Here is a 23,574-nt window from a genome sequence, read left to right as displayed (position 1 = left end):
GTTCGTTGCCCCGGGACTGCGTTTTCCATCGCCCGTCGTACTTGGACCATCAAGCCCCCGACTGTAGGGAGCGAACCTCGTACCCGACGACCATTGTCACGGTCCCCAACTTTCTCTTCCCCTTTCTGCGCGTACCACATACATACATGTATAAGATGTACCCACCCACCCACCCACCAAAACACATGCGCAGGGAGGGAGAGGGACCACGGGGCCGGAGAAGGGTCATTACTTTCTTTACTTCGCAAGCCTAACCTCTGCAGTGTAGATATATACGACACGACACGACACGATGATGGACTTTTTGCTTTGTATCCTCTTGGTTTTCCGCAGATATCTACATATCTATTGGTCAAATCATATTCTTTCTTGTCCACATCCTAGCTACCTACCTGATGAGATTCCTCTGGGACGAGAAGAAGGTTTAAGAAAACCAGCGGAGGAGGAGGAGATATATCTGATTTACATACAATGGATAGGCAGCGTGGCAATATAGCAGTATATTGAAGCAGCATAGCGGACGTCGCATGTCGCGTGTCGCGTGTCGTGTATCGATCATATCGTGTATCATGTATCATGCTTGCATGACAAAACAAGAAGAAAGAAGAACCTTGATGAAGAGTCGTCACATCTCGTTCTCGTTTACCGAGTACTCGGGATGAACAAACTGTTTTGCTTGTCCGGCCAAAAAAACCAGGCCCCTGAGGGGTTTTGCACATGGCCTCCTCCCCTTTTCTCCCTTTTGCCCAACGAATACCAATGGCATGTGGAACGTCTGTGGCAATGCATACATGCATGCACCTTTCACTGACAAGGTCAAGGTCAAGCCTGTCCGTCCGTCGCTGATCATCTTTCATCTCCGCCAGAGCCTGGTCGACCCTGCATCCCGTCCCCGTCCCCACTCCCTCAAATGAGCAATAATCTTTGCACGGCGTATCTCATATTATATATAAGTCTTCGCGCCCAACGCCCGACCAAGCATTTGCATCATCATGAAACTTCGTAGCAGTCCGAGGTCCCAGCCCAAACTTAGGCTCGCAACATTGATTCGACGCATGTTATTCATTTATTCCTTCCTGTTGTGAACTGACCGGGGTATGATAGTGACAAGATTTCGAACCGAAGGTGACATAAGACATAAGCGTCCAGATGGTCTCAACTCAACTAAAAGTCCCAACTGCCAAGCATGGTGAGTATATTTGAACCTGTGTCGGACGGACCAAATCGTAGCCCCTGCTTGGGACTCTCTGGTCCACGGAATTCGTTCGTCAAAGCGTGAAAGTCCGTGGATAATTAACAACTGGAATATAGAGCCCCAACTCCGCGATAGCTCTTTTCGTGTTACCAACTCCAATCCTGGGGTTGACGGTCTCGGCAGTTGTTTCTTTGGAATTATGAAAAGGGCGAGGCAAGGTTGACCGTCGACGACCTCTGGTCCATGGTCATGTCGGCAGAATACTTGGATGTGGAGGTTCATCGCCTTCTTCAATTTTCGGGGGCATCTGCCCTTTCCATTCATCTGCATTCTCTTCCCGCTTGGGCGTCCCGGATGAGGTCCCGATCGATTGGGTATGGCCACCATCGATTGTCTCAGAGCCTCCACCATTCTGAGCCTCCGGCTTGGTGGTCGGCCTAATCTGGGCAGGAGATTTGGAGCTTTTATCACTTTGTCCCGAAGGTTTGCGAGGGGATACTCGTCCGTTCTGAATTTATAAAAAAGTGTCAGCTGCATCTACCTTTCTGATCACGCCTCTGCACAGCAAGCGCAAAGATCACGTACCTGTTTGGCCCACCGGAGACCACAGCTGTTGCACAGATCACGGTTGCCGCTTGGACCCCGTCTCCATTCCGGTGTAACTCGCGTGTGACAGTTGGCACAATCCTTTTCAACCTGGCCGAGCCCCTTTCTCCTCTTGCGCTTCTTTTTGCGACTTAGCAGTGTTTGTAGGGCTTCGGCCAATGTCCGATTTTCATTCCGAATCTTCCTAAGTTCGTACTGCCAACTGGAGCTTCGGGTTGTTTTCAGTTCGTCAAAGATGTTGTCTTCCGAGGCCAGCGCCTCGTCTTGGTTGCCTAGACTCAAGGGGAGAGTGCCTGTTGATTGTAGAGAGCCGGGGTGTTCGACAGAATTCCTGCTAGATCCATCTAGGGTATTGCTAGACGATCGGATTGACGGACGTGACGTTGGAGTTGCAGACCCTGCCGATGCCCGGTCTGTTCTCGACGATGTTGCTGACACTGACCTCTGGTTCAGGAGCGCGGCACGCGTCATCTTCAGCAGGCGGGTCTGCGCAAGCAAAAAGGTGGGTTTGGTGCCTAACCGAGCGTCACCGGGATAGATTGTCGTTTGCGCGTGCAGAACCTGGCCTCGTCGATTCTGGAGGTCATGTCTGAAGGTCACTTTCTCGCCTGTTCTTGCGAGTTCAAGCAAACGTAGGAGTTCCTTTTTCGAGTCTGGTCTCATCAACGCCTGCAAACTGGTCCCGACAAGGTCTTCAGGGAGTCGGTCCAGCATGACTCGAGAAGAGGAGGACACATGCAAGAACATTCCCGCCGTCGACATCTTGGACCACAGCTCACTCTCGCCGAGGTTGCCATCCGTCAAGAGGTCAGCCCGATCCAGGGCATAGACTGGCCGCTCTCGTCCCGAAAGAATCATGAACTTCCTGCCCTTTCCCTGCTCAACGTAGAGAGTGCCGTGCGCCTCAAACCAGGTGTACCCGCTGAACTTCCTGCGGACCCGGTAAATCACGCTCATCGGCTCTCCAGGCGGCGTGTCTTTCAACTCTCTGGTAACTGCGATTATGTCGCTCGGATGACATATCGAGGATAAGTTTACGCCAACAAGCTCAGCGGGATCGTACTCTAGGACTCTTCGGCTTGCGGGAGATATGTAGAGGAACAGTCCCTTCAGTGAGAGGACATGCAAAACATCGTCGTTGTATTCCAGTAGCACCTTGTCCCGGACGCGTTTTGACACTTCCAAGTCACCACGCCCAAGAGTGGACAAGAGCTTGGACACCTCGTCCGGGGAGATTGTCTGGCCTATGTCTTGCAGCGTTTGACTTGGATCAGGAGGAGCAGGTAGATGATAGGCTGGCAGCGAGCTTCGGTTGTAGTTGATTTCATAAGTACCATCTGTTGAAAATATTAGCTCTTTTCCTTTTGTCTTCTTTGGTTATGCGTGGAAGAATGCCGTACCTGGGTTCTTTCCGGACACCGAATTTGGTTGCTCGACAAGATCGACCTGGAAACCCACGTAAAACTTATAATCTTCAGAATCAAATTGAATCGGAATCATGGTCAAGAGGTTCATGAACGGCTGCCCGCCTTTCCGATAATTGATCAGACTCAGTTGCGCTTCCGCCCTTTTGGAAATTTGGTTCTTGAGATAGAGGACCGAGTTGTTGTCAACATATTTTCGCTTGAGCCCCGACTGCACTCTTCCATCTGGTGACTGGAGGAAGCGACAATTTCGACCGAGGACTTCGTGTTTCGTATAGCCTGTCAGTCGTTCAAACATTTCTGAACAATAAACTATTGGCAGATCGTATTTCTCGATATCACAAACGACAAAGGCACAGGATAAATCAACGGGACCAATATTGATTTCGGGTCGTGCTCTAGTCGCAACGCGCATCTATGGCAAAAGTCAACGGGGTCTAGGACAACAATTTGAGTAGGAACTCACAAGAACTCCTAGCATGTCAAACCCGCTAGAGGAATAGGCATTGGGATATTTGGGATGTTGTAACGGCCCACCTGGTACTGGCGGCATATGTGGCAGAGACGGAGGGTTCATAGCCCTCAGAGTTTGATTAGCATCTATCAGATCGCGTCAGCATTCAACCATCAGAATTGCTCTTACAGCGTCACAGTACCTTTCGCGGGAAACCCTAATTGATTATCTATAGAGTGTCGTCTGTTTGCGTGATCCTGTATATGTATCGGAGAAGCCATGGTAGAGAGAGAGCCCGGTACCATGGGTGCAATGGAGGTTTGCCGTCGGAGGTGATGAGATGGGCCTGGGAAAGGTTCGTGCATGGAGGTCATGCCTTGAGCCATTGCTGCCATTGGGTTGGGAACGGGTGGACTCATTGAGCCACCGCCTGGATCATGGCTGACGGGTTGATAAGGGATTGAAAAACCTTGTTCAATTGGCGAGGCTGTGAAGAGGGCCTCTTGCATTGGGCCTGATTGCATGCCTGGAGCACTTGTGCCTCCAGCTAGACTGTCAAAATCCATCGCCATGTCCATACCCGGCGCAATGTAGGCGGCAGATGCTTCGAGAGGAACAGAGGTGCTCGGAACCATCACAGGAGAGAAGCTGTTGACAGCCGGCATCTGGTCAAAATTGGTATTCATTTGGGAGAAACGGGTATTCAGGGACAGATCCTCCCTAGAACGGACTCTTCGTGGATCGAGGGATTTCGGCATCGACATGACATTGGGCGGGCCCATGGACATGCTGGGCTCGTTGGGGTTCGGATCGAATTGAAAATTGGCCAAGTCACTGTCTATGGCGGAAGAAAACTCGAGCATCGACGCTCTGCGGGTATGATCGTGCGAGCCTTGTCGATACTGGGACTGATATGTGTTTCTTCGACGCATCAATTCATCTTGATTTTGAATGATGATCTGCTCCAGGGTTTGCGCCTGGCCCAAAGCTGAGGCGTCCATGCCACTGGGATCCATGCCACCCATACTGTCATCCTGCGTGTAGCCGTCCATTGTCTCCTGTGGATCCGTCCCGGAGTATGGCTGGCCGAAGAAGCTCGAGAACCCGTCCATGATTGACTGTCTCCTTCTCTTGTTCACCCTGTTCTAAGAGGCCTAGAACTACCCTCAGCGAGTATGTTCGGATGGAGGGGAACCGGTAGATTGTCGATGCGGCCGGTGGGAGCGACGAAGTACGGTTTAGCCTGGGAAGGCAAGACGAAACGGCAGCAGTTTGAGCGCTGGTGTGCACAACATGCTTGCCGCAAGTGTTGTCCGATCGAAGGTGCGACGAGAAAGAGGCCGAGTAGATTGGTTCGAAGCGCGAGAAGAGCAAAAAGAGGTGGTAAAGATGAGAAAGCTTGGATGGTTGGTTCTCTAATGCTCACAGCAGAAAGTCGTGGGTTGCTAGTTGCTAGTTGACTGGGGACAATTACTTTAGATGGGATAGACGGAGCGGGCAGCAGCGCACACACAGTGTCTCAAACGCCAGTCGGGAGAAGGGTGCTGCTGTACCGCGGGTTGCCAGTCACCAGTTCACCCAGTCACCAGCCGCAGACGCAAGCGAGGGATCAGGTGTGAGGGAAGGGCTTGAGCCTTGAGGAGGAAAGAGAGAGGAGGATGGCACAATGGGTCAATGCATGAATCGGCGGTGGTGGCGGATGACTACTCGTACTCAGTACAAGTCTGGCTTAGAGCCTGGGAAGAATCCACCCCCGATGAACTATCCATCATGGCGGACACGGACCTCATGGGGCGTAACCAGAAAAGTGTCGGGAATCATGCACGGGTGGATGCCCATAAGCCACACCTGACGATGGGAGGGAGAAATGTGCATCTCAAGAGCCCCAAGCCCATTAACCGCTGGCCGCCGCACCTTTCTCTGATTAGTGGGCGAGGCGAGTTTGGGGGAGAGATTGCCGGGATGACTGTTTACTCGTAACCTAAGGGGAAGGATAGGGGGGGCCATTTGCCTGAGTGGCCGTTTATTGGGGGCGTTTGACTGGGCGGTGACTGGGCATAACTGGGTACCTTCTCGTCCTCGTAGGCTGGCCCGTGGTCCCTAAAGTGTCCCCGTTGGAGGTGCCCAATCCAACACTGGCACTTCATGGGGATCGGCAAGCACGGCATGGGAACCTTGAAAGTCAAAAGATCAATGCCCTTTCGGCAGGCGTGTCGACCTCTGGGATTGGACGTCGTGGGGCATCTACTTGATCGACCTAGCCTGCTGGCCTCTCGATACTGTTGATCCTGTTGATCGTATCGCTCTTTGGGAACGGGTTGGCCAAAATATTTCTTCTTGTCAGTTCGGGTGGCACAGTCTTGCCAGTCTCACTTTTAGCGTTTAGACCATGGGAATTTTCGCTTTTCCATGCCCTTCCCCTGTTGACCTTGGCCTGATCCCTGGCCATCTGCCATATCAAGATGCGCTATGACGTTTTCGTGCAAGATGCTCCAGCACTAGCATCAAGCCACCACGCTGCAAGCCACTGCAGATGAAGGTTCCAAAAGGAAAAGGATTCAGAACCCAAAAAAGGCCAAAACCCTCTCCCCTTTATTCTAAATCCACCTTGTAGGATACATCTGCATTAGGATTGACTCGATCAAAAGTGGTGTGATTCGTGGGTCTGACATGACATCCTCCATCACTGATGCTGATGGGCCGAATATTAAAAATACACCGCTCAGTGTTACAACAGCAAACCACCCTGGCTTCTTTCCCGACCCTGTGAATTGACTAAAACAAGTCCATACCCGCTGACCTCTACCATCGCTCCAATGCACATTGAATCTCTTTTCATGACACGTTCAATCCGCTGAGTAGGGAATCCCCAGCATTTCCGTCTTTGTACTACAGTGCTGTTGTCCCACCGTCAACCAGGATATGCAGTTGGCTTGGCCACGAGTGGCGCCATCTTCTCTCGCTGCAACTTCTCTCTCTCCATTTGTGCTCGGTCGTCCTTTGTGATTCGAGGCTTTCGAGTAACACCTCCTCCCCGGGATCCAGGCCCTCCACCCCTGCCAGAGGCTCTTTCGGAAGCCGCAGCGGCTACTCTGCCGCCACGAGAACCAGGACCACCACCCCGGCCTCGCCCGCGACCCCGCTTGATCGTGCCATCCGCCCTGTATTAATGTCAGTCAGTGCATTGTGGGGAATCTGGATCAACAGGTATACATACCTCTCAACAGCCGGCTTTTCCCCCTCTGGTACAAGCGGTCCACAATAGACAAAGAATCCATCCTTACTGGCCGCTGCTTGTGCTTCCCAGAGTAGCTCGCTGTCGTCCACGAAAGGATCGTCCTGGTCGTACTCCTCTACCTTTCTTCGCCGTCGACGTTTGGGGCCTGGGCCATCGGTGCCGCTGTTAGGTTGTTCTTGTCCGCCATTGACTCCAGACATCGCGACGTCTCCGTCGTTGTCTGAGTCACGCTCGATGTCCACGCTGAGGTCTTCATCGCCACTGTCTCCAGCTGACGTGCCTCCAAACTTGCTGCCAGATGCTGACCGTTCTAACGCTGCACCGGCAGCAGCAATCTTGGCCAGCCGTTCTTTTTGGGCAGCTTGACGAGGGTATAGGGCCGCGAACCCATATTTCTCTTCGGCCATACGGGCAAAGTTGATGACTCGATTACCAGGATCCTTCAAGTCAATATGCAGGACGATGTTGGGTCCTTTTTCTGAGTCTTTTGGCATATCGCTGCTCGAATCCCCACCAAAGAGACTGGCCGAGAGAAGTCCAGACCCAATTGGTGGTGGAGGCGGCTGCTCTTTAGCCCGAGCCGGCTTCGGGGACGTTGGGCGAGTGGACGCTTCCGATGGCACTTTTCGTGAAGAGGCGAGCTTTTTGGGTTGCCCTTGGTCTGACATGATGTGATCTACCTCCATCGCTGATGAGCCGTTGACTCTTGGCGACTCGGCCACCCTGCCATTGGTTTGACTGTGGGTAGGCTCCGTCTTCACCTGATGCGTAACCACGGTCGTAGCAGTCGAGGTGTCGGAATGCGGATGCGGATGGTGATCAATGATGCTGGAGATGGTTGGAGAGGTACTAGGGTTATCGGATCTTCTTGGAGGAGTAGCAGCGGGCCGTGCGAGAGGTGGAGCGGGAGGGTTGGTGTCGACAGGTCGCTGTACGGATCTGATGGGATCGTACATGCTAGTTGCGCGAGGAGGGGAGGAGTGAGAAGGAAGAGGAGGAGTCGGCGGCGGTGGTGGGGCGTGCTGTTTGCTCCCATATTCACGTGGTTTATATTCATAGATCCTCTGAGGGGATGTGCGGGCACGCAACGGTTGGTTGTGCATCGTGAGGCCAGATTCGGAAAACTTGGCGGCTTCATCTCGGCGGCTCTCGGTCGCATCTGGAGGGGAGAACTGAACTGGTTGGACCAGAGTAGAGGCCTGCAGACCTGCACTCTGGGACCGAGGCATGATGACGATGCTGCCTTGATCTGGCGGCTCTATTTTGGTTTTCTTGCGTACACCTGTAGCTGTGGGGGCTGTTCCACGGGGCTTACGAGGAACTCGCGGTTTCTTCTCTTCAGGCGTGTTGGGATCGCGCTTCTTTCGTGGTCTTTTGACAGGCTGCGCTGGTGGTGGTGCTGCGCCGTTGTCTTGGCGTGCACCTGCAGCTGTGGCTGGTGAGGTACTGACACCTGCACCGGGGCTCGGTTGGGTCTGTCGCGCGCTGCAGCTGTTTGTAACACCAAGATTGCCTGCTAGGCCTAAGTCGCGATGCGCAGGGTGATAATTCGGAGGTCCGGGAGTGCTCTCAGCATCGCTCGGGGGTGCGCTGGATAAGTCGTTAGATGAACTCCTGGTGTCACGCACTTCCATTTTCAGCTCTTCAGCCTCCACAATCAAGTGCACAACCGAAACCGCAGGCTCACACCCGCGCCATCAAAAGAAGCTCGGGAGTTGTAAAGTGCGTGTGCAAGTGACGGAGATGATTAGGAAAAGGCGATGATGTCGATAACCGGAATCACAATTGATGAATTATTGGAACCGACGATGATGAGGGTCAAAGAGTTGAACAATTAAAGAGTTGATAACTAGGACGTTATACAAAGAGATAATTTGAAGGACGGGGTTGAGCGGTGACGGTGATGGTGACGGGTGTGAATTTGACTGCACAACCTCAAAAGGGTTGTGGAAAACACCGGCTGGAATGGGAAATGTGTAAAGGCGGCTTAGCGGCGAGGATTTGCAATGGTGCAGTGGTGAATGCGGCGGATGGAGCGGACTAGGGAACTTCAAAATTAGAGAAGTAGCAGTGTAGCATGTCCTGGCGTAAAAATCACTCGGACCGATGTGCAAGAAGGTAAAGGAGGAGAGAAAAAGGTCGAGGAGGGAAAGGCTCAGAAGTGGGAAGATAGGAAGATATATGTATGAACCCCGGAGAACAAAACAGCTTACAGGGCTCTTGACAAAGGGTAAAAAAGATTGGGATGGCGAGGGGGGATGATGGGTCGCGAGATGAATGGGAAGGCAACAAAAACCCAGACGGACAGACTACAGCTTGTGACAGAAATGGGAAGAGTGGATAGCAAAACGTAAAATCACCACCCAGGCAGGCCAGGGCAGAGTTGGGAGGCTAGACCTGGGGGACTTGGACGGGTGTCGAGAAGTAGGCGGAAGCACGACGAGGAGGAACGGGGAAGAGAGACGAGAGAGGGAGAGAGGGGACCAGCAAACAACAGAGAAGCAGCGCATGCGGAAAGCAAGGGAGACCGGACCAGGTGAGAGAGAGTGAAATGAGTCTGGTGAGGCGTCGTGGGCGTGTAAGAGAAGACGAAGCCATTCGAGACTAGACCAGCGCAAAGACCACAGAGCAGCAAAAGGGTAAATGGGAAAAGTAGCAGTGATGGTGGTGACAGTGGTGGCAGTAGTCATGAGTCGTGGCAGACAAGGGCCATGGAAAGAAGATCTTCGACTAGGTGACTAGCTGGACTAGCTGGCTAGGAGTAGTAGCAGGAGCAGGTAAACTCGGTCACAGATGGTGGAGAGAGGGTTGGGTCTCGGTTCCTGGATAACGCAAGTAGTATCGACAAAAAAATCTGAAAAATCCTAATGTAGAAAATCAATGGGGGGAACAAATGACGGGCAAAAGACAGTGGCTAACGGTGAGGCAAGCCGTGGGCAAGGGGCTACAACTAGCCGGTCAGGCATCCTGTCATGACGATCACTTTATTGGCTTGTTGTGTCTTGTTCAACAGTGGTGAGGTGGCTTTCTAGCCCAAACCCGGAGTCCGCCTCAGTACGAGTAGTTCCAGTAGCTGATCTCCTCGACGTTTCATGAATTGATCCCACTCCCCGAAAACACCAAACAGACTCGGTCACGCCGAAGACGACTGCAAGTTCATCACTCCGCATAGTAGTGCCTCTGCCTCTGCAGGTTTACCTCCCTCACCCTTGACAAGCCCTATCCACTTCCAACTACTCGTCGAACTCGATCCTCTCGGAAAAGAAAACCCCCAAGATCGGATACACCAGTTAGACCCACCTGGGGGCTTACCAGATCCTAGACCCCTGCTACGAAGTACAGACCTTGCAGCTAGTGGCTTGAGCCAAGTTCGGCTATTCCACTCCGCACCGCATGATCTGATATATCGTTGTCTCCCCTCAGGAAGCCTTCTAGCCAATGGTATTCAGGATCTAGCATCATATCACCAGTCACCCCTGGAAAGATTGCAGTTGGCTCTGCGCCTTGAAAGAGCGAGGGTAGCACACCGCACACTCCACGAAGCTGTGCTACATACGAGTACCTCGCCAAAAGAATGTCATTGGTCTGATTGACAACGCCTTTGGCTAGACCGCATTGAGGGTGAGCAGCTTTTCTAGTGTCGACTAATAACAAGCTCGCCGAGGGGCACTGCGCGGCTGCAGCCATCAACACCTTTTCTTCCAATATGGCCATCCCAGGTCAACGGTTTGAATTAGATCTCGACGCAGATGAATTTACAATCAGGCCAGTTGACGTTGACGTTGACGATGACCAACGGACACTCCCGACGCGGCCTCCTGGCTTCAGCATCAAGGAGATCCAAGAGCACGATTCGGACTCTGTTCCTTCTGCCCCGTCGCTGAAATCCTCCAAAGCTGGATTCCCCGAGCACAAACCACGCCGCAACGTGTCTGCTTTCAAACAAAGACAGCAGGCTGGAAAGGCGCCATCTCGTTCCTCCCTCCCTACCACAGTCGAACCCTCAGACCAAGCCATCAGACATCATGTGGGCAAGAAGTATGGGATCGACATGGACCAGCAGCAGAAGGCCGATATCAGCGAGGAGAACAAGAGGCGGATAGCACAAATGTCGATAGAGGACATTGAGGAGGCTCGAGCCGAGCTAACACAAAATCTCAACCCTGCTTTTTTGGAGCGGCTACTCAAACGTGCTAATATTGAGGAAGATCAAGCCAATCAAAAGCTTTGGCCTGAGGGCGATGCGGAAGGGGAAGATGATAGCCGAAGATCTAGACATAACGCCGTGACTGAGATGCCCATAGACGAAGATATTGTGGAACCTGAAAGATCCGCAGCGCCGCCTCCTCCCTCGACACATTTTCCCGTCCCTCCTCGGTCAGCAAACGACTATGTACCTCTAAACACTGACGGCGCCTCCTTCCTCGCCGATCTCAAAACACATTACTTTCCAGACACTCCCCACGACCCGTCATCGTTGAGCTGGCTACAGGACCCGACCGAGGAGGAGGACCAAGCGTCATTGTATAACCCTGAAAACGAATCATATCTAGCTTCTGCCCTCCGCTTCGGATTCAACGGCCGTCTGATCCCGCCAAAGGAGAGTTTGGAGCTCGACGTGAAAGAAGGGCTACACCATCACGGTGATGCGCCGAGCAGCGCCGGATACACTATACCAGAGCTCGCATTGCTTGCACGATCGACCTTGCCGAACCAGCGATGCATGGCTTATCAAACACTAGGTAGGATCCTGTACAGACTGGGGAGGGGGAATTTTGGCGCCAGAGGCAGCGAACTCCAGGAAGCGCTCTGGTCGGTGATTGAGAAAGAGAGGCCGATAGAGGTCATGATGAGCGAGGCCAACCGTCAGTCGGGACATGCCAGTGCCAAAGCGCTTGCGGTCGAAGCGCTGTGGTTGTGGAGAAAAGGTGGCGGTGGTGATCGGGGGGTTTTGAAGCCCGGTCAGCGGCTGGCAAAATGACAGGTCTGTTGGGGAGCAATACGTGGTCGAAAGCATATGATATTACATCAAGGTCTATTGTGACTTTCATTTGGCGACAGATCAATTGCCGAGCTGAAAGAACATGGTAGGTGCAAAGATGATGCCTGGGGTGAGGCTTCAACCTGGGCAGGGAATTTTCCAAAAAGCTTTAGCCAATGCGTACCCGTGCCCCTTTTTGCGAATTCAAGTTCGTCAATGCGAGTTGGAGGAATGTGACGACGAGCTTGCCTTTGCAAATACTTACAAAGGCCACGAGATGCGTATCGATAGATGGATGAATGCAAGGATGTACGTCTGATAGATCCTTTTACCTTTTTCGTGTCCAAGATTTTGGGATTTCAATGCACATTTAGATTCATATTCAGATATATATATATATATATATCTAGTCTCTCTCCCTGCCTCGAGCCTCGCACGCCCACGCCCACGCGCACTCTTACTCTCGCTCTCGCTCTGGCTCTGGTCCTGGCTCTCGGCTTGCTTACCTACTGACTTACTTCTCGACATACCACGACAAATCGACCCCGTCCTCGAGCTCGTACTGCGTGAAGCCGTTGCCCATGAACCGGAAGCGGTTGGGCGAGCGGTACCGGATGTCAAAGTCCTCGGGCCGGATGCGCTCGACCATGTCGTGGAAGAGCATGGCGCTGCCGGCAAAGGTGGCCGTCACGCGCCCGTCGATCCGGTTGTTCTTGTACCAGGAGCGACCTGTCACATACCAAGGGTCAGGAGACATAACACGTAGACAGAGACAGACAGAGAAAGAGGGAGAGGGAGAGGGGAGAAACTCACAGTTCCCCGTCCACGTCAGCGTCTTCATAATCTCATCCCCGTACCGCACCAGCTCGTCCACGACCCGCTGGTGCGGCGCGACCGACGCAATGTCCTCGCGCGCCATCTTGCGCAGCCACTGGATCATCCACTCGGCCGTCCAGTCCAGGCTGTAGATGAGCGAGCCGTGGCCGATGGTGGCGTTGGGACCCATGAACATGAAGTAGTTGGGCATGTCGGGACAGGCCATGGACTAATTCGTACGCAAAAGGTCAGTCAGGGAGTTCGTCGCCCAGTTTCCCTTTTGTTCTGGGGTTTGGGGAGGATCAGGGTTCTAAGAGGGGGGGAGATGGGATCGTCTTCTCCGAGATGATATTCTTCTTCCTTTCCGAGGGCAGACAAAACTCACCAGATACGACTCAGGCTCGTCCTTCCACTTCTCTCCCAGGTCGATGCCGTTGCGCCCAACGACGGGAAACGGTGGCCGGTTGGAAACGTCAAAGCCAGTCGCGCAGATGACGACGTCCAACTCGTAGTACTGGCCGTCTTTGGTCTTGATGCCGCCTTGGTCGATGTAATCGATGTGGCTCTGGGTGAGGTACACGTTGTCCCTGGTAAAAGACTCGAGGTAGCCCGCGCCCGGGGTGATTCTGCGGCAGCCGACCTCAAAGTCCGGGATGAGCATCTTGCACAGGCGCGGGTCGTGGTTCAGCTTGGCCGCCATCTGCGCCGTGGCAAAGGCCTTGATCTCCTCCTGCTGCTTGGAGCCCTTGCCGAAGATGCGGAACCCGCGGTTGACGTTGCCGATGATGAGCTTGCGGTACTTTTTGAGCTCCTCCGGGTCGCGGAACCGCTGCTTGTCCACCTCGCGGTACTCCGGGTTGTAGCTGGGGTCGTCGCTGCCCACAAGCTTCGCGGGCGTGTGGCGAGAGACGACCCACGTCGGCGACCGCTGGAAGCACGTCACCTTGGTGCCCTCCAGCTTGGCCATCTCCGGCAGAATCTGGATGGCGCTGCTTCCGTTCCCGATCAGGCCGATTCTCTTGTTGCGGTAGTCATATTCGTGATTCCAGCCGGCGCTGTGGACCTTGAGACCCTTGAAGCTGTGCAGTCCGGGAATGTCGGGCCACTTCCAGTGACTCAGGATGCCCCTGGCGGAGATCAGGACGTCGGCCCATTCTGTCCGATGGCCAGTGTCCTTGTGCCGCACCTCGAGCTTCCACTGAGCTTTGTCCTCGTCCCACTGGGCATGCTCGACGGTGGTGTTGAACTGGACGTCCCGATCCAGCTTCCACTCGTCGACCGTCTTCTGGAAATACTCCTTGATCTCGGGCCCCGTCGAGTAGAAATGCGACCACTCGGGGTTCGGGGCGAAGGGGAAGACGTAGATGTGGCTCGGCACGTCGCATTGCACGCCAGGGTAACTGTTTGCAATCCAGGTGCCGCCGGCGTTGGACTTGCTCTCGAAGATGGTGTGTTCGACGAGTGTGTCAAACTCTTTGGCGTAGGTGTATTGGAGCTTGTGGGCAAAGATCATGCCCGAGTAACCCGCCCCGATGGTCACGACACGGAGCTTCTTGCTGGGCGTAAAGGCCGGCACATTATGCATCGGTATCGTGATTGAGTCTTGAGCATGGGAGTGCCCATTGGCAACATCCGCGGCCCGAGGGGCTGAACCGTCATGGCTTCCATCTTCCTTGCCTGGGACCGGTGCTGAAGGGAGGGTGGTGGTGGTGGTGGTGGTTTCGCCAACAGATCCCATGTTGTTTCCTCGTATATAAGATCCCTGTGACAGACAAGTCAGGGAACTCTCAAGGATAGAACTTGAGGATAGTGATAACAGGCGAATCTGGTCAAATAAAAGCCCATCTTCAACGCGCGTTGGTCAATCTGCCGAACTGCCGGCTAATCGGTTGATGGTGATGATCGGTGTTGGAGAAAGTTGCGGAGTCCTCTACCGTGGTTCATGTGGTAAAGGATGGAGAATGACAATGAGATTTTCGGTTCTGGTTCTTTCTGCGGCAGTGAGGCTTCAGTCTTTACCGTGGCTGTTTGTTCCAGGCAAGCAGTTGGATGGGGGTCCCCATCTTCGGATGATTATCTGATGACGGTAAAAGGCCGGTTAAAGGCCACAGTACGTGAGGCTGACTTATACATACAACTCTGCCGGCTAGACACTCTTTCTCTCTCATTGTTATATTACGAGTTGAATAATCTGACACAAGTACGCGGCAGCCTCATCATTTATCCACGTCTCATGGATCCAAATAGTAGTGTGAGAGGGAGTCAAATGGTATAGCAAGGGACCAGCCACTCAGGCCACCCGTCGTGGGGTCACACCCCTTCGCCAGTATTATGGAATCACAAATCTGTCTTAGAACCACAATGTGCGATATAGGCGATAATCTGTAGAGTGGTATGAAGCAATCTCACTGACCTTCGCCTAGTGACTCCATCCATGATACCTAGGGTCGAGGTAGATTAGGAATCAGGCTGTCCTCGTCCGTGTTCCTTGCGAGAAAGCACAAGTCGTGCTATTTACCAATAGGATAGATATAAGACGAAAACCATGGCTGGTTTTCCATCCTACTTCCTGCCTCGAACAGGCGTCGTAGTCGTACACTGACGCAGAATCCAGAGCTCTTTGTCCGGCTTTGTTAGAAGACCCAATATCGACACCTGAAACCAAACACATCATGTCTCCAAGGAAACGCACAGTCCTCATCACAGGATGCTCGGATGGCGGCCTCGGTGCCGCTCTCGCCCTGGCCTTCCACAAACGTGGCGACCGCGTATTTGCAACCACACGCACTCCCTCGAAAATGTCGTCCTTGGCTGCCGTTGGAATCGAAACCCTGCCCTTAGATGTCCTCTCCGAAGAGTCCATCAAATCCTGTGTGGAAAAGGTGTCATCCCTAACTCATGGTTCACTGGACATATTGATCAACAACGCCGGGGCCGGATTGAATATGCCCGTCCTTGACGTTTCGATCGCCGATATCCAAAAACAGTTCGATATCAACGTGTTGGGCGCGATCCGGATGATACAGCTGTTTTTCCCGCTGCTTCGCAATTCGACGGCGGAGCGCAAGATGATTGTCAACAACAGCTCCTGTGTCTCGGTTTTAGCCCTGCCGTTCACGGGACCATACTCGGCTTCCAAAGCTGCGCTTGCCAACTTCAGCGAAATACTGCGGCTTGAACTGCAACCATTTGGTATCAAGGTCGTTGATTTGCGCACCGGAGGCGTGAGGTCGAATTTCTTCGACAACGCCAATAGCGGTATGAGTACCAACTTACCTGAGACCAGCCCGTACGCGCCTGGCAAGGCCGCTGTGGACAAGTTTCTCCGTCACGGCCCGGCATCGAGTCTCACGAAAGCAGTCGTCTGGGCCGACAAAGTGGTGAGGGATTTATCCAAGCGCGGCGGGAAAGGAGCCCCGCATCAAATCTGGAGAGGGGAGGGAGCAACGTTCGCATGGCTCAATGCAACAGTATTTCCTGTGGGATGGCTGGATAGCTTGTCGAAGAAGCTTACTGGATTAGATGTGGTGGAGAGCAGGATTAAGGGGGGGAAGGCGAAGGTGGTATGAAGGGTTGAGTAGAAGCCCGCCCCGTTTGTAGCCGCCTCTGGAGACAGCAGGAGGCATGACAGGAACAGGAATGTGTCGGGCAGTGTTGAGTGGCTGCTTCCAGACCTCACAGAACACTACCTGGAAGTTGTATGTCGTCAATATTATGTGCGGTCCACCATCTCTTGTATACAAGCGCATCAAGTAGGTGGATTCACTCAGCCTCGTTCCAAGAAAACCCTTGGTCCTGTGATGTTTGTACCAGTAGCGAGATCATGTGGTACTTGAACTAGCGAGGTCGTCTTGGCTAGATTGATCGGGTTTGGAGGAAGGGAGGTGGCTTTGCTCAAGATCCATTTGCATACTGGACCCTATACCTCGGATGTTTTCAATCCACAACGGTAACGTGATGAGCCGGTGAGGGGAGAACATTCGCTGCCTAAGCGTGCTAGAGCAAGCGTGGGTGACGACCACAGTCGAAGATCCAATTCCGAGCGTTCGGGGAGCGTCGCAGGAATTCTACACGGCATGGCCATCGATCTACTCGGTCAGAAGTAGATAGTCGATGATCACGGTCCGTTTTTGGAGGGTAGGGGGATAGCAGGCATGATAGCAGCCCTGCCTGCTATGCTTTAGATTCATCCCTCGCCGTTCACGATGCAAATACCGAGCTCGCAGTGCGTGTCTTGGGTCTTCGTGGTATTGCGCAAACGGGAGGAGTGGGAATACGATGTGCGCTTGCACGAGTATCTCCCCCAACGTCCGCACGCCATATTCACCACGGGACTTCTGCTCGTACAGCCACGCGGTATGACGGCGGTGGGGTGCCCATTGTTCCCAGTGCCCCTCGGGTATCTTGGTTCGGCTGTTCACTTCAATGAACCTTGTAGAGCTGAATCAGAGGACTGTGACGGTGGTGACGACGGGTGAGGGCAGTCGTGTGGACGGGTGGTGGAGACCCAGTGCCCTCATTCTCCTGTCCTCCGAGGGTGCGAGATAAATGCAGGTGCTATAGCGCAAAAATTGATCGAAGCGAGTTGGTGGTGAACCGAAATGGGAAGCGGGAAGCGCGAGATGGTGGTGGGGGGAAACGTTGAGATTATTCCCCTTGGGGTGTGGTGCCCCCTAAAGTGCCCATGCCACGAGGACAAGGACCTCGTCATGGAAAACTCGGCAGCGGTGTCGGGGGCCAAAAAGACCGTTTGGCATGGGAAGCTAACTATGAAGGTAGAAAGGTACTGAAATTGGGAGCTTGGAGCTTGGAGCTTGAGCTTGGGACAAGCGAGGTAAAGCGAGGCGTGAAACGAGCAACAACGGCCATTCAGTTGGTGGCCGGGTTGCCGGAAAAAGGCACGCGCTTTACCTAGGTGGTTGGAAGAGTTGCTGGTTTAGGCGGTGATGCCTCTGACCCTTGGAGCCACTGGGCCGAATTGGGCACCCTCGCCTCGACTTGTAGGTATTGTCCGCCCTCAAGTTGATACCTGGTGCCGACTAAGGCAGGCCCAAATCACCCGCTAACCCTCCCTACCTAACGACTTGTTTACACCCAGGTCGACGAAACACTGCCAAAAAGTCACCTGCTCCAAGGGACTGGCAAGCCTACCTCCCACCCACACCTATCAACCTACCTGGATAAACATAGGCATCATTCATAGCCTGTACGAACATTCATAGCCTAGACGACAAAGTGACTTCGTAATGCCTAGGTCACTATGGTCATGTCCTTAATAGTCATGTAGAGTTTTCGAGGAATTGGAAAGCCGTTGGTGCCGTACTCCGGTCTTCCCGTCAAATTCTGCAGGACAAGTGAGCTACTCATGGTGATACAGGTGATACAGGTGATACAGAGAACATTTGGACGAGGTGAACGGGGCACAGGTAATCATCCTCGAGGAATCCTACAAGCGACTAGTGAATATCTGGCAGCTCCCTACAGAAAAAATTTACCACGCCTGCATACTCCGTAGTCACTACTGTAGCACTGTAGCTACTAACCAACGATAATTCGAGTAGGGATCGGCCTCACCGAGCCTTATGTAGGTCAAAGTTACAAGGATAGTTTCCCCGCGAAGCTCCGCGAACAAGGAATCAGATATGCAGGAGGACTCAAGGGGCATGGGAACTTGAACTTGAAACCAAAAGCAACACGGGTCGTTTAACGAGTTGGACACGAAAGATGCCATTGGGAACTTCTAGTCACAATCACTCCACCATGTTCCCGAGCCCAGTTTGTTGCTCGGGTGCCTCTTGTGTTCTGTAAGTCCTCTCTATATCCCAGTCCCTATCTCCTTTTCCTTGAAGTCATTTTGTCTTGTCATGCCCATATCTGTCCGTAGCGCCATGCAGCCATTGTAAAACCCAAAAGAGTGCAAAGGTAGACAAAGTCCCATGTGGCCGCTTAGATGGCTCGCCCTCAATCCCAGAGGCCAACAAGTTCCCCAAATAATGAAAAATATTAATCTTGCTTTTTGAGTCTGGGTCACAGCCACCCTGCGAGTGCCAGACTCACTGATCCCGGCTTGCCCACTCGGCAGTCCAGCCGCCGCCAATTCTTTCCCACACCCCCCTGGTGCCCCCTATGTAATGACGCAGACTGTAGTGCCTGCACTGTCCGGTGAGATCACGTCCAGCGTTCGGAAAGTAGAATGCCATTGATCGACAATGGTCCAAGGATTAGGCAAGAGGACTAGGTTGCATGGAAGACTCAGGTTGGAAACAGAAACGCAGGCCGGTCAAGATATCTTGATAACCCGAGAAAAACCAGAGGCTAGCAATTAACTTGACCCCCGTTTACCTCTGCATCCGAATCCATCCCAGCATGCGTTCCAGCACCGGGTCTTCGTCAAGCCAGTAGCGCTTGCGTTGGTCAGCGTTGCGAAGGTCTCGGTAAACATGGTCATCCGTGATTTCGCTGAGTTCCTGAATCATAGAGAAGATCAGCTTTGCCCCCTATTTTTCATGTCTTTCTCGTGTGGGAATATTTGCGGCCCCCCGTATGTGCATCATGTGTTGCTGATCATTTCCTCCTCTGGTGCCTTCAAACCACATGGCTTCACCAGCGAAGCCAAGGGGAACAACGAGTGATAAGGTGTGGGGAAATGCGCCGATCGCATGGAACTTTTTTAGATACAACAACAGTACGTACCTGGCGAAGTCTTTGATCAATTGTTCGCAGCCCGTTGGCGTGTTTGGAACCTGGTTTTTCACCACGCAGCAATTGGGTGCGCAGCTGTACCCATCGCGTCGCGGCAGACCCTCGCAGATAGATCTTGTGAGCCTGAAACCTTCTCGTAGACGCATCGAGAATGATTCTGGCCTATTTATTAGCATGCTTTCTCCCTCTCGCCATGTAGATTCCTATCGCACCGCTGTAGAGAGGCCTTCTGTACTTCGGTCTCGGGGATGTTGCCAGACTGAAGCCCCAGGTTGCCCGGGTTAAAGTGGCCAGCTAGAACCGCTTGCGACTCGGCGGCACACTGCCTGAGGACCACATAGCCGTCGAGGTAGTAAGATTCTTGATCTGGTGGACTGGCCTCGCTGCGCGTGATGAGCGAGTTGATGTGGATTTGCAACGTTCGGAAATCATTCATGATCTCCATGACGCGCAAGGCGCGAGCTTCATTCACTGTAGTATCAGTTAGCCGGAAGACTCTGCGTCGGGGCGCTTCTCGCATGTGTGAGGCGAGTAGTTACAGTCAGACGTACGTCCATCAGACATGGCGAAAGGTGAGTTGGCCAAGTCAAGTGAAGTTGGATGGTTGATAGGCTCTGGCTTAATGGAGGGTGCAGGATCAAGAGCTATTCTCTTCGCTTCGGGACTGTTGTGGTGCTTCGCAGTCAAGTCAGGAATCTTCACGGGAAGGAGAGTGAGGTCTCGGACCGTTGGCTCTGCCTTCTGGTCAAGTTGTCGGATGGACGAAGCCTGAGGAGAAGAGAGCAACTTTGGTCGCGGCGAGGAAAGCATTCTTCTTAAATCCAACGGTTGTTCACAGATGTCATCTACAGCTCGGGAGTAAGAGGGAGAAGGACACTGCCACGAAAGGATAGAGACGGCCGTCGAGGAGGGTTTGTGGACTCAATCTTGTGGCTTCATCCACAGTCAACCAGTCAGGAGGATAGAAGCGGTCATCAGGATAGGGGACCGGGCCGTAGCGTCATGGGAAAATGGAGCAGGTCTCCCAGCTGTATGAGAAGTCAAACAGAAGAGGATGTTAGCGACGATGAAGCTGGAGGCAAGTTTCACAGCACTAGACTGGGGGAGGTGCAATGAGGTAGAGGAGAATACAGACAAGCACCAAAACGGTCGACCCGGCTGTAAACGGTGACTACAACGCTTGGACTGATGCATAATGACTATTGGACACTGCCTCAGTCGCAGGGCATGTCGGAATGATGCAGCTCTGGAGGTGGATCATTCGAGGCTCTGCTGTAGACTGTGACTTGTGTCGTGTATTGATCAGCAGGCGGCTTGCAAGCCACGGGGGGTCGAGTGAGTTCTGGATCATTGATGATGACTGGGGCCGGATGGAGACCTGGGTTTCAAGCAACATGGAAATCGCAGACGAGGTGGAAAATGACCATGTACAGGATAAGTTAGAGTAGGTAATGAGGAATCGCAGTCTCCACTTCGACAAAAAATGTTTGTATGAGAGAGTGAGTGGAGTGAGAGGGGGAGGGAGAAGAGAGGAGGGCGCAGGGAGCGGTACTCGTCCCTTGATCGTGGTAGGTATTGAGTAGACGGGTTAGCAAACAGGCGAGTTTGCATCCCCCCGGCCACAACCAATCATGCTACAGGGTATTGGCTAGGCTAGTCTCTAGGGGGACTTCTCCCCTAGGGATTGGATTTTAGGTAACGCGCCAAACTCAACCTGGACATTCAGGTCAACGGTAAGCTTCCCCACCATGGCCCAATCCAGGCAGCTGAGCAGAGATGGCGTCCCATGGTCACTCACCCATTGCACTTTGCCGGTGCTGGGAGAAAAGAGGCTGCCCTCTTACGGCCAGGAACACGCCTAGGGCACGCACATGGCGTCGCCAAACGGTTGCTGCATGCTGCAAGCTGAAAACTCTTCTGCGTCCATCTGCGTCCATCTACTGGTCCACTCCTCTATTTTCATCCATCCGCCAACACCTCGCTTCTGGAAACACCTGCAGGGGTTCCTTTTTCGCGCACCGTTCTCTGGCGCAATGGGCAGAAGATTCTAACAGCGGCACCCACACTAGACAATGGGAGAAATGGCACTACGAGGTACTCTATGGTGATTGAGTCGGTTACCTGGCCTTCCTGCGCTCAACCCGACGCCCATCATCCCGGTAACAGGTAACACGAGACAGCGATGCACGACACACGTCAACTAAGCCAAAGGCACAGCTGCCTGGATTAACGGTTTTTCCATTATTTCCTCACCTCTATTCCAGCCTCACCTAAGAGCCACACAAACGCCACAACTCTCTGAGGCGGGCTGTGTTAATTGCCATCTCAAGTCCAACGCATAGACGCGGCTATGAGGCTGGGACAAAGTTCGCTGACCTAGAGACCTGAAGACTCGCCTGACACTCTAGTGGCAGTCAACCAGAGCCGAATCTTGGTGGATCCCATCCACGAGTATGGCCCCGTTGACCGTTCTTTGGGAGTAAAGGGCTCGAGAAGTCCCCTACGCCAACATGACGTGCCACACGCATCATCTCATCTCAGCCTCTAGAGACCGCTGAACCTGATCCGACCAATAGTCCCCAGATTCTCTCCATAGTCTAATGTTTTGTGCGGACAAGCTGAACCCATCTGATCCCTGTCCAGCGTGGTTGCCGACATCGTCGTCATTTCCCCGTCCCCAAGCTTGACCTATACTCTGCCCTCTGGTTCGGTAGAGAAAAGGGACTTGCTCAGTCTCGCTCCGCAATAGCCTGGAGACGTTCCTCGACTTCATCTTCTGTTAACGTCCTGAACTCATTATCCGTGCCCTCGGTCCCGTCAGCCTTCGGCCCACCGACGATGCCAATCTCTAACTCGCCCTTCTTGAAGTCAACGCTCAACACGGTGCTGAGAGTGCTGATGCCTAGCTCAACCACTTCTTCCCAGCTACCCGGAGCATAGTCCTTGTTCTTCAGCTTCTTCTCGAGATGGTTGAGTGCCTCCTGTTGCTTGGGTCCAGACGCCGTGGCTTTGTACCCGACATAATAGCCTGCTGGGTCACATTTGTACAGTTGGGGGCCATATTCATCGTCGACCGAGACTAATGTCGTCGCTACGCCCAATGGTCTCATGTATGCCTGTAATAAACAATCAGCAGGGCCCGTTGAACCGCCGTTCCATGTGTATTGCAACGCACCCGTTGAGTATAGACTTGGTTGATGTTTGCCAATCGTTTTGCCAGCACATCACATGGCATTTCATATCCATTTCTGTATCTGAATTCTGCGGCTTCACCACGTGCTCGATCGACTGAGGCTCGGGCATCGGCTATTGAGCCGGTCATGACGCATCCGACTGAGGGGGAGATCTTGAAGACATGGGAGACCGAAGAGGGATCAATCAATTTGTCCTGCGCTCGCAGTAAGCAGCTAGAATAGACTGAGACTCGCAACTTGACAAGATTGTTCCGTACCGGGACCTTCTTTTGTGACAGCACAACGGCGCATGTCTTCCCCCTGACTCCTACTGATGTGATATTGGCTGCAGTAATTGCCTTGAAGGCATATTCTGAGTGTAAATGTAAGTATGATCGAAATTGATTTCATTTAGTGCGAATGGGAATTGGATGTCGGAAGTTTGTCTATTTCTTGCAGGGAAGATGCGTCGCAATTCGGATCTCAAAAGTCCAGATCTGTGCGGGAACGTACCGACTTGATATAATCGCCCTTGATCCGAGAAGATGGTGATATGTCGATCATAACCCGCGGAGCCTGTCGACAAGAGTGTCAGCTCGGTGTGTCCGACGCAGCTACAAGAACCACGTCAAATGTGTACAGACCTGACATCTTGACCTCCTTTGACCGAGGTACGATTCACCAATGATGTAGTAAAACACAGCTGAAAAGTGTCGACCAAGAAATCGAGCTCGATTGAAAGGAGCAAGGTGGTGAGGACTTATGTTGAACTCTTGACCACAGATAATGTTCGCAACTTGAGGCCTTGTCCAGAGGAGTTTCCAAACGCGCAAGTGTCGCGGTGCCTACAACGAGCTGACCTTTCACTAGCCACCACAATCGCCCCCACAAAAAGCTTTGCACCGCCACTTGTGGCACAGATAGGAAGTCTTCCACGCAATAAAATTCATTTATTGGGTCTCCAATGTGAACCTTCAGCTTCCAC

General features: G+C 53.0%; 7 protein-coding genes across 7 annotated transcripts; 2 read left to right on the top strand and 5 right to left on the bottom strand.

Annotated features, from left to right (window-relative positions):
• Positions 1 to 1,442: 1,442 nt before the first annotated feature.
• On the bottom strand, positions 1,443 to 4,791 carry Z517_11686 (uncharacterized protein; the record flags this gene model as incomplete). The annotated part of the gene is made up of 5 exons (XM_013423269.1): positions 1,443 to 1,703; positions 1,781 to 3,138; positions 3,202 to 3,640; positions 3,692 to 3,825; positions 3,882 to 4,791. 5 exons carry the CDS (start codon positions 4,789 to 4,791, stop codon positions 1,443 to 1,445), a joined length of 3,102 nt encoding a protein of 1,033 aa, XP_013278723.1.
• Positions 4,792 to 6,590: 1,799 nt separating this feature from the next.
• Z517_11685 (uncharacterized protein) lies at positions 6,591 to 8,551 on the bottom strand (the record flags this gene model as incomplete). Its single annotated transcript, XM_013423268.1, has 2 exons — positions 6,591 to 6,840; positions 6,897 to 8,551. 2 exons carry the CDS (start codon positions 8,549 to 8,551, stop codon positions 6,591 to 6,593), a joined length of 1,905 nt encoding a protein of 634 aa, XP_013278722.1.
• A 2,072-nt stretch (positions 8,552 to 10,623) lies between these two features.
• Positions 10,624 to 11,898, top strand: Z517_11684 (uncharacterized protein; the record flags this gene model as incomplete). Its single annotated transcript, XM_013423267.1, has 1 exon — positions 10,624 to 11,898. One exon carries the CDS (start codon positions 10,624 to 10,626, stop codon positions 11,896 to 11,898), a length of 1,275 nt encoding a protein of 424 aa, XP_013278721.1.
• A 514-nt stretch (positions 11,899 to 12,412) lies between these two features.
• Z517_11683 (uncharacterized protein) lies at positions 12,413 to 14,452 on the bottom strand (the record flags this gene model as incomplete). Its single annotated transcript, XM_013423266.1, has 3 exons — positions 12,413 to 12,627; positions 12,712 to 12,943; positions 13,100 to 14,452. 3 exons carry the CDS (start codon positions 14,450 to 14,452, stop codon positions 12,413 to 12,415), a joined length of 1,800 nt encoding a protein of 599 aa, XP_013278720.1.
• Positions 14,453 to 15,386: 934 nt separating this feature from the next.
• Z517_11682 (uncharacterized protein) lies at positions 15,387 to 16,283 on the top strand (the record flags this gene model as incomplete). Its single annotated transcript, XM_013423265.1, has 1 exon — positions 15,387 to 16,283. One exon carries the CDS (start codon positions 15,387 to 15,389, stop codon positions 16,281 to 16,283), a length of 897 nt encoding a protein of 298 aa, XP_013278719.1.
• A 2,769-nt stretch (positions 16,284 to 19,052) lies between these two features.
• Z517_11681 (uncharacterized protein) lies at positions 19,053 to 20,226 on the bottom strand (the record flags this gene model as incomplete). Its single annotated transcript, XM_013423264.1, has 4 exons — positions 19,053 to 19,181; positions 19,408 to 19,573; positions 19,629 to 19,887; positions 19,968 to 20,226. 4 exons carry the CDS (start codon positions 20,224 to 20,226, stop codon positions 19,053 to 19,055), a joined length of 813 nt encoding a protein of 270 aa, XP_013278718.1.
• A 1,919-nt stretch (positions 20,227 to 22,145) lies between these two features.
• Z517_11680 (uncharacterized protein) lies at positions 22,146 to 23,240 on the bottom strand (the record flags this gene model as incomplete). Its single annotated transcript, XM_013423263.1, has 5 exons — positions 22,146 to 22,532; positions 22,592 to 22,804; positions 22,868 to 22,962; positions 23,103 to 23,165; positions 23,234 to 23,240. 5 exons carry the CDS (start codon positions 23,238 to 23,240, stop codon positions 22,146 to 22,148), a joined length of 765 nt encoding a protein of 254 aa, XP_013278717.1.
• Positions 23,241 to 23,574: the final 334 nt, after the last annotated feature.

This window comes from Fonsecaea pedrosoi, assembly GCF_000835455.1.
Source record: "Fonsecaea pedrosoi CBS 271.37 unplaced genomic scaffold supercont1.8, whole genome shotgun sequence".
NCBI classification, from domain to species: domain Eukaryota; kingdom Fungi; phylum Ascomycota; class Eurotiomycetes; order Chaetothyriales; family Herpotrichiellaceae; genus Fonsecaea; species Fonsecaea pedrosoi.
Note: the sequence above shows the minus strand (reverse complement) of the source record. Positions and strands in the feature narration are given on the sequence as shown.